The following is a 16,643-nucleotide window of genomic DNA, read 5'->3' as shown; positions in this document are numbered from 1 at the left end:
TAGGAAGTTGACGAGGCTTTCGGGCGAGCTGACAGTCAGAGATGTTTGCTCTGCCTCCCTCACACACACCTGTCATATTATTTATTACCTAATACTGAAAATCTATTGAGTGGTCTTATAATCAATGTTTTTTTAATCTTTTTTTTTAAAACCTTACGGAAACAGGTTGTTGCAGACATAAGAAAAACAGGAAGATTTCTTAAGGTGAGCTGAGCGGAGTTAATGACGGCAGCTTAAGAGGAAAGGCATTAATTCTTATACCTAACATTTGTCAGTAAATATTCTGGATGGAGGAGTTTGGCCTTTGAATAACGAAAAAACAAACGTAAAGGTACAAATACACATAAATACTATCTCAAAAGTTTCAAAATGACATACAACTCAAAATGTTCCAATAGTCTCTTCCACCCGTGACTTTAGAATGAATCAACGGCAGTCATCAACACCATGCAACAATTTCAGACAATGCGCAACCCAAAACAAATCAAAGAGCGGAAGAGAATTAATTAGAAGGATAAAATAACACCGGGGTTATTTATCAGACCCGGATGTGCGAAGATATAACACGACTGACTGGTGGCTTTGTTATTAACGGGTGTGACGTCTGAGTAGTTGCCGCGTAGTGTTTAACAAGTATTCTTATTAACCTCTCTTACTCTTATTCTCTCTTTCCTCTCTTTGTCTATTCCGTCACCCGTCAAGTGGATGAGACAAGAGAAAGTAAGGGGAGATGTGTGTGAGAGAGAGGAAATGAGAGGGAAGTGGGGAATGGGAGGGAGGAAAGGATGGAAGGAAGAGTAAAGTGAGGAATGGGAGGAAACGAATGATTTTCTTTCCCGCTAGTTTCTTGTGCACCCAAAACTCATCCTGTGAGCTGTAGCGTCAAAAAGTCTTATAGAAGAGAGGTGACAAAGGGCATTTACCAGACCCCAGTGATCAGGATAGTGTGCCGTTCCATGTTATAGTGCAGGGGTTCTTAACCAGGGGGGAATTTCCCCCCTCAGGTTTTCAGGGGGGGGGGGGAAACTGATACTAATATGGAAAAAATAAAGGATTTTCAGTATTATATGCATATTATTTGGAATGCACTTTTTGAGGCAGACAATCTTGGAAAGGAGGGGGAATGACATTCTGACATATGGTGAAAGGGGTGCATGGGGCAAACAAGGTTGAGAACCACTGTTATAGTGTTTCTTGCCCCCTAAAAGGTTCTATTTTATCACAGTTTAGGGAGTAGTGTTCGGCTCTGTGTGTAAACAATAAACAGAAGGAAACTCACAGTACTAAACCTTCCACCATTCGGTTACTCCACCAAAACACGACATTATAGACACTGAGGCAGATAATCTTATTCCTTACAGTAAACAAATGAAAAAAAAAAACTAAATAAATAAATAAAATAATGCGCTTTTTCATCCGGGAACTAATGCCTTTAACTCAACTTCAACAAAACAAGAAAGATCTCACTTAACCAGCTTCTCAAGTGTATAAATTCTGAAATGTCTTCCCCACCCCCCACCAGACAAAAGACAATCACATGTAGTAAGAGGGTCCGACTCTCTCTCTCTCTGGTAAATAAAGGCAAAACACACACTCGCCCACAAACCGATTTCAAAACATCACCTGCCTCTGCCAACTCCGTAAAACATTAAAATTTGATTTTTGGAAGGTACAGACAGACAGCCCTCGTCGTCGCTTACAAACAAAATACCTCCAGCCTTTGTTCAGTCGGTTGGTACTGAGGTAATATTCGCGCGAGACTTAACAACCGTAAAAAAATATTACTCTATTCTACATTAAAAGAAGCTATTTTTAACTATATAATATTTAGTATGCTTAAAAAATACGTTTCATAATTCTGAGTGTGTATTCCTGGGACGATTTTAAAGAACAATATAGATGAGAAAATGTTGGAGTCCGGACAGTTTGTTAGCTGGCTGCACTACTTGACGAAAGGTTTAATGACAGTGGGATTTGAATGATACAGCCGTAGATTTTTAAGTAATTTCATGCACGTAACACTACAGAATGTTATAAAGTTGTGTTTGTACAGTCAATGTTCAAAATTCTCTCTCTCTGTATCATAATCTAGCGTAGAGTTGCATCTATCAAGTGCGGTAGCTACCAAACTATGTTAGACTTGTCCCACGGAAAAACAAACATGGGTGGCGAGTAACTAGAGTTAGAAAAGTAATTAAATTTTCTGAGGTGTCATTTGGAGAAGTAATTATACAGATATCAAATTGCAGACAACAGCTCCTTAGTCAGCGCGTTCAAAAGTTCATATATTGAGACTTTGAACAAAACGGTGTGATTAAGATTATGGGGAGGAGAGACAAATTAAATTATGCTAAAAAATCTCAGTGTAGGTCGTCCTCAACATCCTGAATTAGAATCTGTGGTCGAAATGTTGATCATTAATTGTCCTATTTGTCCCTGGAATAATGATTTTGATAATTAATTGTGCTAATTACTTGGACGACACTTCATTATCAGAATTCCATCTTTTTGGTCACGGTTCCTCCACCAGCGGGTCGACGACTACTAATACTAATATATTAAGCAAATCTTCGACACACAAAAAAAGGCTAAAACCAGTTGTTTACAGAAGCCAACCCCGCAAGGACCTCCCCCTCCCCCCTCCCGAGTGATGAGACGTATTTTCGCAACACCATGTACAGTATACTGGTGTGAGGTGACCCAAAACAACTAGACCTATACGGGTACTGTACAGGTAACATAAACTGTATTTAAAAGGAATATATCAGTATTAACAAGAGGACTGTGCTGGATGGTTCTAACAGTATGGGGGTTGCGAGTGTGTGTGTGTGTGGACGGATAACCTTATAGCTAACTTTACCTAAAAAAACGAGCAGAAACATTTTCAGTAAAAGTTCACTGACCATTGCAACATCCCCCTCTGACTCCGCCCATCCCCCACCCACCCGCCCTACACCCACCCCGCCCACCCATGACTTAACCTCTAAGAATTGGGATGAAAACAGAAAATAAGACTCTCACTTATAACAATATAATGGGAAAACAGAGAAAGAAAATCCAATATATTGTTTCTAAAACCTAATTATTTAGTTATATTTCGCCTCTCGTCACAATATACACGTCATCTGTCACTGTTTTCCCCGTGTTGACCTCTGACCGATCTTGTGGTGTACACGGTGACCTCTGACCGATCTTGTGGTGTACACTGTGACCTCTGACCGATCTTGAATGTCAACACAGGCTTTGGGGGAAGAAGCGTGACCCATAAGAACATAATGCACAGAGTCTGAAGGTCACACACACACACACACACACACACACACACACACACACACACACACACACACACACACACACACACACACACACACACACACACACACACACACACACACACAGCATATAAATATAAGAGACCTGCCAGGGCAATATGTACAAATTATACATGTGTGTATGTACAGGTATGTATGTGAGGTCAATATAATTTCCCCTTACACCCACCATTCCCCTGACCCTGATGACACCCCCTCCCTGACACCTCCTTCCCCTACACCCCCCAACAGCCTGGATCACTTGCCGCCAGCGTGACATTCCCAGTGAAGGGGACGACCCGGTCTTTGTGGGAGTCACGCCCCCATGACGGTAAAACGGGCCGCCATCCTGCCCCCTCCCTCCCCACCCTACATGAAAGCCAATGTTGATGACGAAAACAACGAAAACATTTACCTCTCTTTTTACTCCTTCATTGTCGTCTGTTTTTTCCCTCTCTATCTGTCTGTCTGTCTCTCTATCTATCCCTCTCTATTTTACGTTCAATCTGTCTATTTCTGTCTACCATCCTCAATTTTCTGTCTAATATAAAATTGGGCCTAAAAAACAATACACACATACGCACACACACAGACAAACATATATACATACATACATCCAAACAAACAAACACACAACACAACCTAAATAAACACACAACACAAACAAGCAAGCAAACAAACACGCAACACAACCCAAACAAGAAAGCAAACAAACACGCAAGCAAACAAACACGCAACACAACCCAAACAAGAAAGCAAACAAACACTCAACACAACCCAAACAAACACACAACACAAACAAGCAAGCAAACAAACACTCAACACAACCCCAAATAGCAAACAATACAAACACACTACGTAAAACCTTCCATAAATTAGGAGATAAAACAGAGCGGCCATGTTTGTGGTGTGTTTGAGGTAAACACTACACGAGGCAGGGAAAAAGCACCACAGTTTCTTCCCCAGTCAGTCTCTAAAGTTCCCGAGACGTGGAGAGACGAAAATTTTCCCTTCAACCCCGGGGGAAAAATCGTGTTTACATTGATGATGAGGGGGGAGGGGGTATAGTGAGGGGGGGGTAGTAGGGGGGTAGTAGGGGGGGGTAGTGGTGGGGGGAGGGGGCAGTGGTGGGGGGAGGGGGTAGTGGTGGTGGTGGTAGTAGTAGTATGGTACGGTAGGCCAGTAGAAGGTTTGCCCTCCCAATGCGTGTGTGGCTCTTCTTATGACGTCGATCAGCCATGGTGTGCAAGAAAGGGGGCTTCATATGCATGAGGCATGACGAAGTAAGGGACCTCACAGTAAATATGTTTAAGGAAATCTGCCGGGATGTCATGGTAGAACCGACCCTCCTTCCATTGGACGGTGAGATCTTCCAACATAGGACTTCAAACACATCCAACGAAGCCCGTGTGGACGTCAGTGCTCGAGGATTCTGGACGCGGGGACAGCGAGCTTTCTTCGACATCAGGATTTTTGATCCCATGGCCGCATGTCACCGTAACCTAGCTCTCGATGCTGCACACAGGAGGAACGAGAACGACAAGATAAGGGCATATGGGGAGAGAATTCAGAACGTTGATCAAGGCAGCTTCACTCCTCTGTTGGGATGGGACCAAGTGCAAGATCCTTCTACGCCAGACTCGCGGAGGTGTTGTCCGAACAGAAGCAGCAGCCCAGAAGTTATGTTACAGCCTGGATGAGATGTCGACTGTCCTTCTCTCTCCTTAGATCTGCTTTGCTGTGCCTCAGGGAAACGAGAGCATCGGCCCCAAAGCCGACAACTGCTGCAGATATTGACTATGAGGCAACAGTCACTGAATGCCGCATAGGTCTGCGGCTCAACTAACTCAACACAGCTAGGATAGCTACTTATGTATTATGAGATTTAATATTAAGGTAATAAAATGGTGGCGAAGGTGTGGCTATTGGGGGAGACTGGAGGCCACGCTGTAAAAAAAAAGTAGTAGAAGTAGTGGTGGTAGTAGTAGTGGTGGTGGAAGTAGTGGTGGTAGTAGTAGTAAGTTAGTTCACATCCTTCGCTATCTCTCGTGTTATTTCCTGTTGTTTTCCCTCCAATTATTGTATTTCCCTCTTTCGTTCTTGTCATCCATCCTCTCTCAACCTCTTTATCATCACTTTTTCTCCTCTCTTATGTTGTTTACTCTCTCTCTCTCTCTCTGGGTCTTTATACTCAGTGTCCTCCTCTGTGACACCCCTCCCCCACACCCCGTCCCCCTCTCACTTAGCTTACACCCCTCCCCTCTCCTTAGCACCCCTCCCCCTCAGCCTACACCCCTTCCCCCTCACCCCCTTCCCCCCGCCAGAGATCAAAGGCAGGTGCACTATAGCCGGGTGGTAAACGCTACAGGGAAAAGTCTTGTGAGCCAATATCCTCTATTTTGTCACTCTGTCTCACTCACTCACTCACTGTCAATCACTCTGTCTCTCTGTCTGTCTTATTCACTCTCTCTCTCTCGCTTTGTTAATGTATCTTTATAATTACACGTGAGAGTCCACATCCAAAGACTCATTAGCCTAGAGCCTAAGACAAGCTGTGTGTGTGAGAGAGAGAGAGAGAGAGGTGAAGGGTATACTAACACAAGGGGGGAGGAGAGGAAGGGATGGGGAGGAGGAAGGGAAGAGGGAAGGAGGGGAGGATAGGAATTGAATTGAATTGGAACAGTTTATTTAGCGTTAAAAACACAGATACATAGTTTGTACAGTAATAAGGTTGAACAAGAGGACAGAGCTGTCAGGATTATGTCTAGTTGGCAATTATGTTTATTGCAATGGTAATTACTTATCTATTTACATGATAATTTCCGATAAAAGGTTTTGATGGAAGGAGAGGGAAGGAGGGGGAGGGGGAAGAGGGGAGGGGAAGAGGGGAGGGAAGAAGGGGGAAGAAGGGGAGAAGGAAGAAGGGGAGAAGGAAGAAGGGAGGGGGAAGAGAGGGAAGAAGAGAGGGTAAGAGGGGGAAGAATTAGTGTGTGATTCAGAACCTCACTTTATCTCTTTGATTAGAACTTGATTATGAAATCTGTTGGGAGTTGAGCTGAGATATTTGGCATACATGGCGGCGGCATCCACGACCCCCAGATGCCGGTAGTGGTTGTTTCCCCAATCACAACACCTCCCGCTTTAACAACATCCTCACAGCACCAGCAGCCTCACACCTTCACATACTCAACTCGTGAAAGCATAAAACAAACGCGACTGAACACTGTTGGGGGTCGAGCGTAAGACTGTAAAGAAAGGCGTCCGAAGTCAGGCTCCAGCAGTCGGGACGAGGCGCGCAAGATCAAAGATGGCGAGGAATGTGTATGATGGGTAGCGTCGACCCGTTGCCATCTGAGTTGTCCTTGCTTAAGCCTGGCCTCCCTTTGAAGACGGTGATAGTATTCTAGGAAGTCCTCTGCGGTGTCAGAGATACACATCTTGGCACGATGGATTGCCAAAGAATAGGAAAGTAAGCAAAACAGTGTAGAATGGATCAATAACGTCACTACAACAACACAACACAAGCAAGAGATGACTCTTTCCGGGATGCTCTACTCTCCAATTTACGCATTTTAATCTAACAGCGATGCCATTTAGCTGCGATAATAGCAGAGGCAGTAAACGAACTCTAAACAAGGAGGAGCATTGTTACTTTGTGAGACGGGACGAGAAATTCCCTGTAATCTCCCCAGACCTTAAAATAGGCGAGTGTTCCCCCGTAGAGGTGCGTGGTGCAAGAAGTCTAGGGTACAACTACCACCTCCTCTCTCACTGCACCATAGACCACTACCTTCTATAACAAATTAAACCATAATAAAACACATTAAATACCATACAGGAAGAATAAAAGTGAGTACGTGTGTGTAGGGGCACTGTAAGGCCAAACGCGCCACATCATGCTCTGCTCCAGCTAGACTCCATATGGTACAAAGATGTCTGTGACTTTAGCATTTACGGGACGCCCTATTTTGTGTTCTTTAGGTTTGTCGCTGGTCGTGGTAATGGTGTAGCAATCTGGTGTATGACTCTTTGTGTGTCTCTCTTCACTCGTTATGTATGGGCCATCCGTATAGCCACAATGTGCTCAGCCTGCGATACATCATTCATCTGGCAGGTGTTTTGGGTTTCACATCTGTCACGGGTAAGACATAATGGTCGTTGGCTCTCTCCTGCCCTGTCTGCCACGCCTCCCCCTCTCTCTCTCTTCCTTGCTCTCTCTCTCTTTCCATACTCCTCTTTCTTCTTTCTTCACCTCTATGCATCTTTATTATTTTCTCTCTTTGAAGTGTTTGTCTTTTCTAATATTTATCTTTTCTCTTATCCATATTTACCTTCTTACATCCCTCTTCTCTCTTATATATCTCATCCCTCCTTCATATCCTTCATCCCAGCTTCTACTTCCTCGCGTCCTGCCTCAGCTGTGACCGACATATGATCTGTCACAAGGCGGGATAATGGCCAGACAGACATTACCCCCTCCCCCACCTCCTCCTCCCCGCCGGAGCGCTTGATACACGCTGGTGACGCTACTCCATAACTCCACCTCACATTATCGATTATATTATTATTTTTCTCTTAATATCTCAATAACTTTTCTCTATTATAAAAAAATAATATTTAATACCGAATAAAACTACGCAACATAACCCGGGTTTAACGACACTGATTCACCCACTTACTCCACCCCTTCAGGATGACGACACAGGACTCTCTCATGACTCGTAGCTGTGTGACGTAGTGGCTGAGGGGGTGACGATTAGCATATGTGTGTCTGTGTTTTTGTATCGTTAATTATTATTCACGGATAAAATTATAAAGTGCTTTGGGTCCGAAATCTCTGACATAAGCACCAATATTACTTTTTTTTGGGGGGTCTGCTTGAGGAGGAGAGGAAGAGAAGGAGGTGAATTTAGTTTAGGATATTATTCAACGTGAGGACAGAAGTAATAACACACTGTCGCCCACCCACGTAGTAGTAGTAATAGTAGTAGTAGTAGTAGTAATAATAATAATAATAAGGAGAGAGAGAGAGAGAGAGATTTACCTGTTTGTTGTTCCGTCTCCACCTCATCTTGACGACAATGACCAAACAGACGAGACAGATGAGGAGGAAACAGGTGAGGAAGATGCCCAGGTCGAAGTGGTCCCTCGCTGGCGGGATCTCTATACGGGCGTGTGCAGAGAGGGGCTCCCTGGGTGACGAAAATGGCGGTCACTTTATATACAAAATACTTAATTTATGGATATATTGGAAACTTTACACACACACACACACATACACACACACATACATACATATATACACACATACATATATATATACATACATACATACACTACACATTACTACGATGTTTATTCGTGTATAATAAAACAACTTCACAATTGTCAAGTTAACGCGGGAATCACAAACACACACACACACACACACACACATCCATAAAAGCATACTCACACACATGTACACATACTTTATATCAATGCACATTTTCTCTGACATTCTCACGTGGTTGCATGTAAACACACACACACTCACACATGTATACGGCCTCCTACAGACGTACACTGAGTTTAGAGCTCTACATAAAGCACTACATACACTGGTCCTATACAGCGCCCTACACAACCCTTAAAATAGCCCTACAGAACCCCTTAAAATAGCCCAACAGAACCCCTTAAAATAACCCAACAGAACCCCTTAAAATAGCCCAACAGAACCCCTTAAAATAGCCCTACAGAACCCCTTAAAATAACCCAAAGAACCCCTTAAAATAGCCCTACAGAACCCCTTAAAATAGCCCTACAGAACCCCTTAAAATAGCCCAACAGAACCCCTTAAAATAGCCCTACAGAACCCCTTAAAATAGCCCTACAGAACCCCTTAAAATAACCCAACAGAACCCCTTAAAATAGCCCTACAGAACCCCTTAAAATAGCCCTACAGAACCCCTTAAAATAGCCCTACAGAACCCCGATAAAGGGAAGTACCAGAGGAAGGGCACTCACATAATAAAGCTGTAGAGTTTGCGAGCCTGAGTGGGCAGTAGAACCACCAGAGGACGCTTGAGGGTGTCTCTGGCGGCGTCCACATCGAACAGTTCCTCCTGTGCGGACACCAGGTCATCGATGTCCACCAGTAGCGCTGTGGCACCTCGTTCAATGGCATACCGGGCCTGAGCATAGAGAAAACTGGGGTTAGGTTAGGTTGACGTCTAGTGGGGAATGGTTAAGGTCTTGTGGGGTCTGGTTAAGGTCTTGTGGGGTCTGGTTAAGGTCTTGTGGGGTCTGGTTAAGGTTTTGTGGGGTCGGGTTAAGGTCTTGTGGGGTATGGTTAAGGTCTTGTGGGGTCTGGTTAAAGTCTTGTGGGGTCTGGTTAAGGTCTTGTGGGGTCTGGTTAAAGTCTTGTGGGGTCTGGTTAAGGTCTTGTGGGGTCTGGCTGCCATAGTGTTTATTATTTACGGGAAGGAAATTCTTAATTACAGGCAGACAAGGTGTACTGTAATTCTAGACGGATTACAGGTACAAAAACGTGTATATTAGGCTATTACAGAGTCCACAGGTGTAGGTCCCCCCACACCTGTCCCTGGCCACACACCTGTCCCTGGCCACACGTGTATCATCTACAACCCCTGACACCTGTTGGCAGGATTAATTATTACCTGTTGACATGTACTTCCAGACCAGGTGTTACTTCCCCCCTCCACACCTGCCCCCCTCCCCCCTCCTCCCCCACACAGCTCCCGGGTTTAACTACGTCACACGCGCCTCCCCTCCCTCCTCACCCTCTCCTCTCCCCTTGAGTACACAGGACATTAACCCCGTGAGTACACAGGACATTAACCCCTTTAGTACACAGACATTAACCCCTTTAGTACATTATGACATTAACCCCTGGACACAGACATTAACCCCCCTGAGAGTACACAGGACATTAGTACACAGACACACCCCTTTAGGACATTAACCCTTGAGTACACAGGACATTAACCCCTTAATTACACACACAGGACATTAACCCCTTGAGTACACACAGGACATTAACCCCTTGAGTACACAGGGACATTAACCCTTGAGTACACAGGACATTAACCCTTAATTACACAGGACATTAACCCCTTGAGTACACAGGACATTAACCCCTTGAGTACAGGACGACAACTTGTAGTGCAGGACATTAACATTAACCCCGAGTGCACAGGACATTAACCCCTTGAGTACACAGGACATTAACCCTTGAGTACACAGGACATTAACCCCTTGAGTACACAGGATATTAACCCCTTGAGTACACAGGACATTAACCCCTTGAGTACACAGGACATTAACCCCTTGACACAGGACGACAACCCGCGGGTACAGGACATCAATTAACCCCTTAAGTACAGTTGGACGTAACCCCTTGAGTACACAGGACATTAACCCCTTGAGTGCACAGGACATTAACCCCTTGTACACAGGACATTAACCCCTTAACTAGTACACAGGACATTAACCCCTTAGTACACAGGACATTAACCCCCTATACAGGACATTAACCTTGAGTACACAAGACATTAACCCTTTAGTACACACAGGACATTAACCCCTTTGAGTACACAGGACATTAACCCCGAGCATACAGGACATTAACCTTTGAGTACAGGACATTAACCCTGAGTACAGAACATTAACCAAGAATCCCTCTTTTGAGTACACAGGACATTAACCCCTTTAGGCAGGACATTAACCTGTGAGTATTATTAGTGACATTAACCCCTTCAGTACACAGGACATTAACCCCTTCGTACATAGGACATTAACCCGTGAGTATTATTGGACATTAACTTTGAGTACACAGGACATTAACCCCTTAATTACACAGGTGACATTAACCCCTTGAGTACACAGGACATTAACCCTTAACCCCTTGCACAGGACATTAACCCCTTAACCCCTTGAGTACACAGGACACAACTTCTTGCCAGTGCCTGGGACCCTTGAGTACAGGACATTAACCCCTTGAGTACACAGGACATTAACCCTTGGAGTACACAGGGACATTAACCCCTTCCAGTACACAGGACATTAACCCCTTCAGTACACAGGACATTAACCCCTTGAGTACACAGGACATTAACCCCTGAGCACACAGGACATTAACCCTTGATTACAGGACAACCCCTTGAGTACACAGGACATTAACCCTGAGCACATTAGGACATTAACCCTTCAGTACACAGGACATTAACCTTCTTGAGTACATGAGACATTAACCCCTTCAGCACACAGACATTAACCCTTAGCACACAGGGACATTAACCCCTTTTACACAGGGACATTAACCCTTTAGTACACAGGACATTAACCCTTCAGTACAGTTTAATTAACCTATCTTCTCCTTCCTTTTTAAACACAATTTCAGATGTTTTCTCTCTTGTGTGTGTGTGTGTGTGTGTGTGGTGTGTGTGTGTGTCAGTGTGTGTGTGTGTGTGTGTGTGTGTGTGTGTGTGTGTCAGTGTGTGTGTGTGTCATAGCTGGCGCCAGAGTGACTATTTGCTTCTTAATTACTACGCACATAGACACACACATACTGTACACATCCCTACCTCCCACACTCATACATACATATATAAACACATAATAATAATACAACAGCAACAATATAAGTGAATAATAATTTCTGAATAATCAAACCAATTAAACTGAATAACAATATGTATGATAACCAAGACAATTTATAATAAACAGTATTTACACCACCAGTACAGAGCACACACACAGGAAAGGGTCATAGATTAGGTAGTGTTGATGGCTGGCTTTACTGGGGGGCAAGAGGCGGTCATTATGGGGGGGCAGGGGGGGGGCTGATGGTGACCACTATAAGGGCTGGGGGGCTGGCGATGGTGGTGGCAGCAGCAAGCGGCCCCCAGACGACAGGCGATAATAATAAACATCAAAGTAAGGTGTTCCTCACGCCAAGCGAAACGTTGACGCCTCCGTTTCCCTGCACCAAGTTCACCACGACCCGACCTTGTCTCCCAGGCTATTTACATCCTTCCTTCATTCTCCAGTGGCTATATTTACACCGTCTGGGGAGCATTAAACGCCTATTTTGGTATAAGGTTATTGGAAGAATGATTTAGTGGCCTGGTGCTAGGTTAGGGGGGGGGGGAAGCCGGAGTCAAGGTCACGAACACAGTTATCACATCTCTGCTCTACTTCCAAAACACGGTCCCTCCCCCCGCGGCTGCTGCTGGTATTTTAGCGACAACTTACACCACTGACTGACTACATGTACACCACACTACACTTAACACACCACATCACACGTACGCCACACCATTGACTGACTACATGTACACCACACCACACTTAACACACCACACTACACTTACGCCACACCACTGACTGACTACATGTACACCACACCACACTTAACACACCACATCACACGTACGCCACACCACTGACTGACTACATGTACACCACACCACACTTAACACACCACATCACACGTACACCACACCACTGACTGACTACATGTACACCACACCACACTTAACACACCACACTACACTTACGCCACACCATTGACTGACTACATGTACACCACACTTAACACACCACATCACACATACGCCACACCACACCACAATATACTATACACATAAACAGTGGGTCATGTATATAAATAAACAATTATACACCCCTTGTTTAAATCGTGTATATAAAACTTTTAATATTTCTTCACATGAACAAATAACTTCCATTGTTTATAACTTACCATTACTTATGACAAAAATAAACAGAGATAAATAAACAAGAAAAATTTTGATAATTTTAACTTTATGGTGACCGAGTGTGTGTTGGCATAAGATGACACTAAGATGACGTGTATAAGATAACACTAAGATAACGTGTATAAGATAACACTAAGATAACGATTATAAAATAACACTTAGATGACGTGTATAAGATAACGAGTATAAGATAACACGAATAGCTTTGTTACTTGATGATGATGATGATAATAAACTCCGAAACACGCAGACATACACAAGTTGACAGCTACAGTACACACACACACACACACACACACACACACACACACAGACACAGACACACACACACACACACACGAACAATGAAAACAAAGGTACCAATAAGAATTTTTAGAAGTTAAATGAGCGATGCTGAGTATGTACCCCATCCAACGTCTCGTCTCCCACACACTCCCAGAATACAACTGTCTGTACGTGTGTGTACGTGTGTGTGTGTGTGTATCCTCCCAAGACATGACTCACGTGACAGTGTGGTGTAAACAATGTAAACAATAGCCATAAAGCTCATCTCAGTGGCAAGGCAGGTGGGAGGAACGACCATGTGTGTCAGAGGAGGGAGAGTGAGGCGTTACTTGTTGCCTTGATGTCAGAAGTGAGGGTGTTGTGTGTGTGTGTGTGTGTGTGTGTGTGTGTGTGTGTGTGTGTGTGTGAGAGGGAGAGGGTAGTTAGGTTAGAAATCGCTGGGAGTGTTTGTACGGGCAGTGTTTTGGTCGCTGGGAGTGTTTGTACGGGCAGTGTTTGGTTGCTGGGAGTGTTTGTACGGGCGAATGTTTTGGTCGCTGGGGGTGTTTGTACGGGCAGTGTTTTTGGTCGCTGGTAGTGTTTGTACGGGCAGTGTTTTGGTCGCTGGTAGTGTTTGCGGGCAGTGTTTTGGTTGCTGGGAGTGTTTGTACGGGCAGTGTTTTGGTCGCTGGGAGTGTTTTGGTTGCTGGGAGTGTTTGTACGGGTAGTGTTTTGGTCGCTGGGAGTGTTGTAGACAGTGTTTTGCGAGTGTTTGTATGGACAGTGTTTTGGTCGCTGAGGTGTTTGTATGGACAGTGTTTTGGTTGCTGGTGTTTGTATGGACAGTGTTTTGGTCGCTGGGAGTGTTTGTATGGACAGTGTTTTGGTTGCTGGGAGTGTTTGTATGGACAGTGTTTTGGTCGCTGGGAGTGTTTGTATGGACAGTGTTTGGTTGCTGGGAGTGTTTTGGTGTTTTGTGGTGTTTGTAGGTGTTTGTTGCTGGGAGTGTTGTATGGACAGTGTTTTGGTTGCTGGGAGTGTTTGTATGGACAGTGTTTTGGTTGCTGGGAGTGTTTGTATGGACAGTGTTTTGGTTGCTGGGAGTGTTTGTATGGACAGTGTTTTGGTTGCTGGGGTGTTTGTATGGACAGTGTTTTGGTCGCTGGGAGTGTTTGTATGGACAGTGTTTTGGTTTGAGTTTGTTTTGGGCAGTTTTTGGTCCGGGGAGTGTTTGTATGGACAGTGTTTTGGTTGCTGGGAGTGTTTGTATGGACAGTGTTTTGGTCGCTGGGTGTTTTGGTTGCTGGTGTTTATCGGGTAGTGTTTTGGTCGCTGGGAGTGTTTGTATGGAGAGTTTTGGTTGCTGGGAGTGTTTGTATGGACAGTGTTTTGGTCGCTGGGGTGTTTGTATGGACAGTGTTTTGGTTGCTGGGAGTGTTTGTATGGACAGTGTTTGGTCGCTGAAGTGTTTGTATGGACAGTGTTTTGGTTGCTGGGGTGTTTGTATGGACGGTGTTTTGGTCGCTGGAGTGTTTGTATGGACAGTGTTTTGGTTGCTGGGAGTGTTTGTACAGGTAGTGTTTTGGTCGCTGGGAGTGTTTGTATGGACAGTGTTTTGGTTTGGGAGTGTTTGTATGGACAGTGTTTGGTTGCTGGGAGTGTTTGTATGGACAGTGTTTTGGTCGCGAGTGTTTATGGACAGTGTTTTGGTTGCTGGGAGTGTTTGTACGGGCAGTGTTTTGGTCGCTGGAGTGTTTGTACGGGCAGTGTTTTGGTTGCTGGAGTGTTTGTACGGGCAGTGTTTTGGTCGCTGGGGTGTTTATGCGGGCAGTGTTTTGGTCGCTGGGAGTGTTTGTACGGGCAGCGTTTTGGTCGCTGAGTGTTTGTACGGGCAGTGTTTTGGTCGCTGGAGTGTTTGTACGGGCAGTGTTTGGTTGCTGGGAGTGTTTGTACGGGCAGTGTTTTGGTCGCTGGAGTGTTTGTACGGGCAGTGTTTTGGTCGCTGGGAGTGTTTGTACGGGCAGCGTTTTGGTCGCTGGGAGTGTTTGTACGGGCAGTGTTTTGGTCGCTGGAGTGTTTGTACGGGCAGTGTTTTGGTCGCTGGGAGTGTTTGTACGGGCAGTGTTTTTGGTTGCTGGGAGTGTTTGTGCGGGCAGTGTTTTGGTCGCTGGGTGTTTGTACGGGCAGCGTTTGGTCGCTGGGGTGTTTGTACAGGCAGTGTTTTGGTCGCTGGGAGTGTTTGTACGGGCAGTGTTTTGGTCGCTGGGAGTGTTTGTACGGGCAGTGTTTTGGTTGCTGGGAGTGTTTGTACGGGCAGTGTTTTGGTTGCTGGGGTGTTTGTACGGGCAGTGTTTTGGTCGCTGGGGTGTTTGTACGGGCAGTGTTTTGGTCGCTGGTTTTGTATGGACAGTGTTTTGGTTGCTGGGAGTGTTTGTGGCAGTGTTTTGGTCGCTGGGAGTGTTTGTACGGGCAGTGTTTTGGTTGCTGGGGTGTTTGACGGGCGGTGTTTTGGTTGCTGGGGTGTTTTCGGCAGTGTTTTGGTCGCTGGAGTGTTTGTACGGGCAGTGTTTTGGTCGCTGGGGTGTTTGTACGGGCAGTGTTTTGGTCGCTGGGAGTGTTTGTACGGGCAGTGTTTTGGTCGCTGGAGTGTTTGTACGGGCGGTGTTTTGGTCGCTGGGTGTTTGTACGGGGAGTGTTTTGGTCGCTGGAGTGTTTGTACAGGTAGTGTTTTGGTCGCTGGGAGTGTTTGTACGGGCAGTGTTTTGGTCGCTGGGAGTGTTTATACGGGCAGTGTTTTGGTAGCTGGGAGTGTTTGTACGGGTAGTGTTTTGGTCGCTGGGAGTGTTTGTACGGGCAGTGTTTGGTCGCTGGGAGTGTTTGTACGGGCAGTGTTTTGGTAGCTGGAGTGTTTGTACGGGCAGTGTTTTGGTCGCTGAGTGTTTGTACGGGCAGTGTTTTGGTCGCTGGGAGTGTTTGTACGGGTAGTGTTTTGGTCGCTGGGGTGTTTGTACAGGTAGTGTTTTGGTCGCTGGGAGTGTTTGTACGGGCAGTGTTTTGGTCGCTGGGAGTGTTTATACGGGCAGCGTTTGGTCGCTGGGAGTGTTTGTACGGGCGGTGTTTTGGTCGCTGGGAGTGTTTGTACGGGCAGTGTTTTGGTCGCTGGGGGTGTTTGTACGGGCAGTGTTTTTGGTCGCTGGGAGTGTTTGTAGGTAGTGTTTTGGTCGCTGGGAGTGTTTGTACGGGCAGTGTTTTGGTCGCTGGGAGTGTTTGTACGGGCGGTGTTTGGTCG

At 45.4% G+C, this 16,643-nt stretch overlaps 1 protein-coding gene across 1 annotated transcript in view; it reads right to left on the bottom strand.

Moving 5' to 3' along the window:
- The window catches only part of LOC121877766 (E3 ubiquitin-protein ligase ZNRF3-like), a gene marked incomplete in the record, with an annotated part of 96,289 nt that overhangs the window by 11,783 nt on the left and 67,863 nt on the right, over positions 1-16,643 (bottom strand). Inside the window, 2 exon segments of the mRNA XM_042383624.1 lie at positions 8,356-8,503; positions 9,318-9,484. Of these exon segments, the coding sequence (XP_042239558.1) occupies positions 8,356-8,503; positions 9,318-9,484 (315 nt within the window).

Source organism: Homarus americanus, unplaced genomic scaffold (assembly GCF_018991925.1).
Source record: "Homarus americanus isolate GMGI-L3 unplaced genomic scaffold, GMGI_Hamer_2.0 scaffold24523, whole genome shotgun sequence".
In the NCBI taxonomy this organism is placed as follows: domain Eukaryota; kingdom Metazoa; phylum Arthropoda; class Malacostraca; order Decapoda; family Nephropidae; genus Homarus; species Homarus americanus.
The sequence above is the reverse complement of the archived record's forward strand: the minus strand, read 5'-3'. Positions and strand labels throughout refer to the sequence as shown.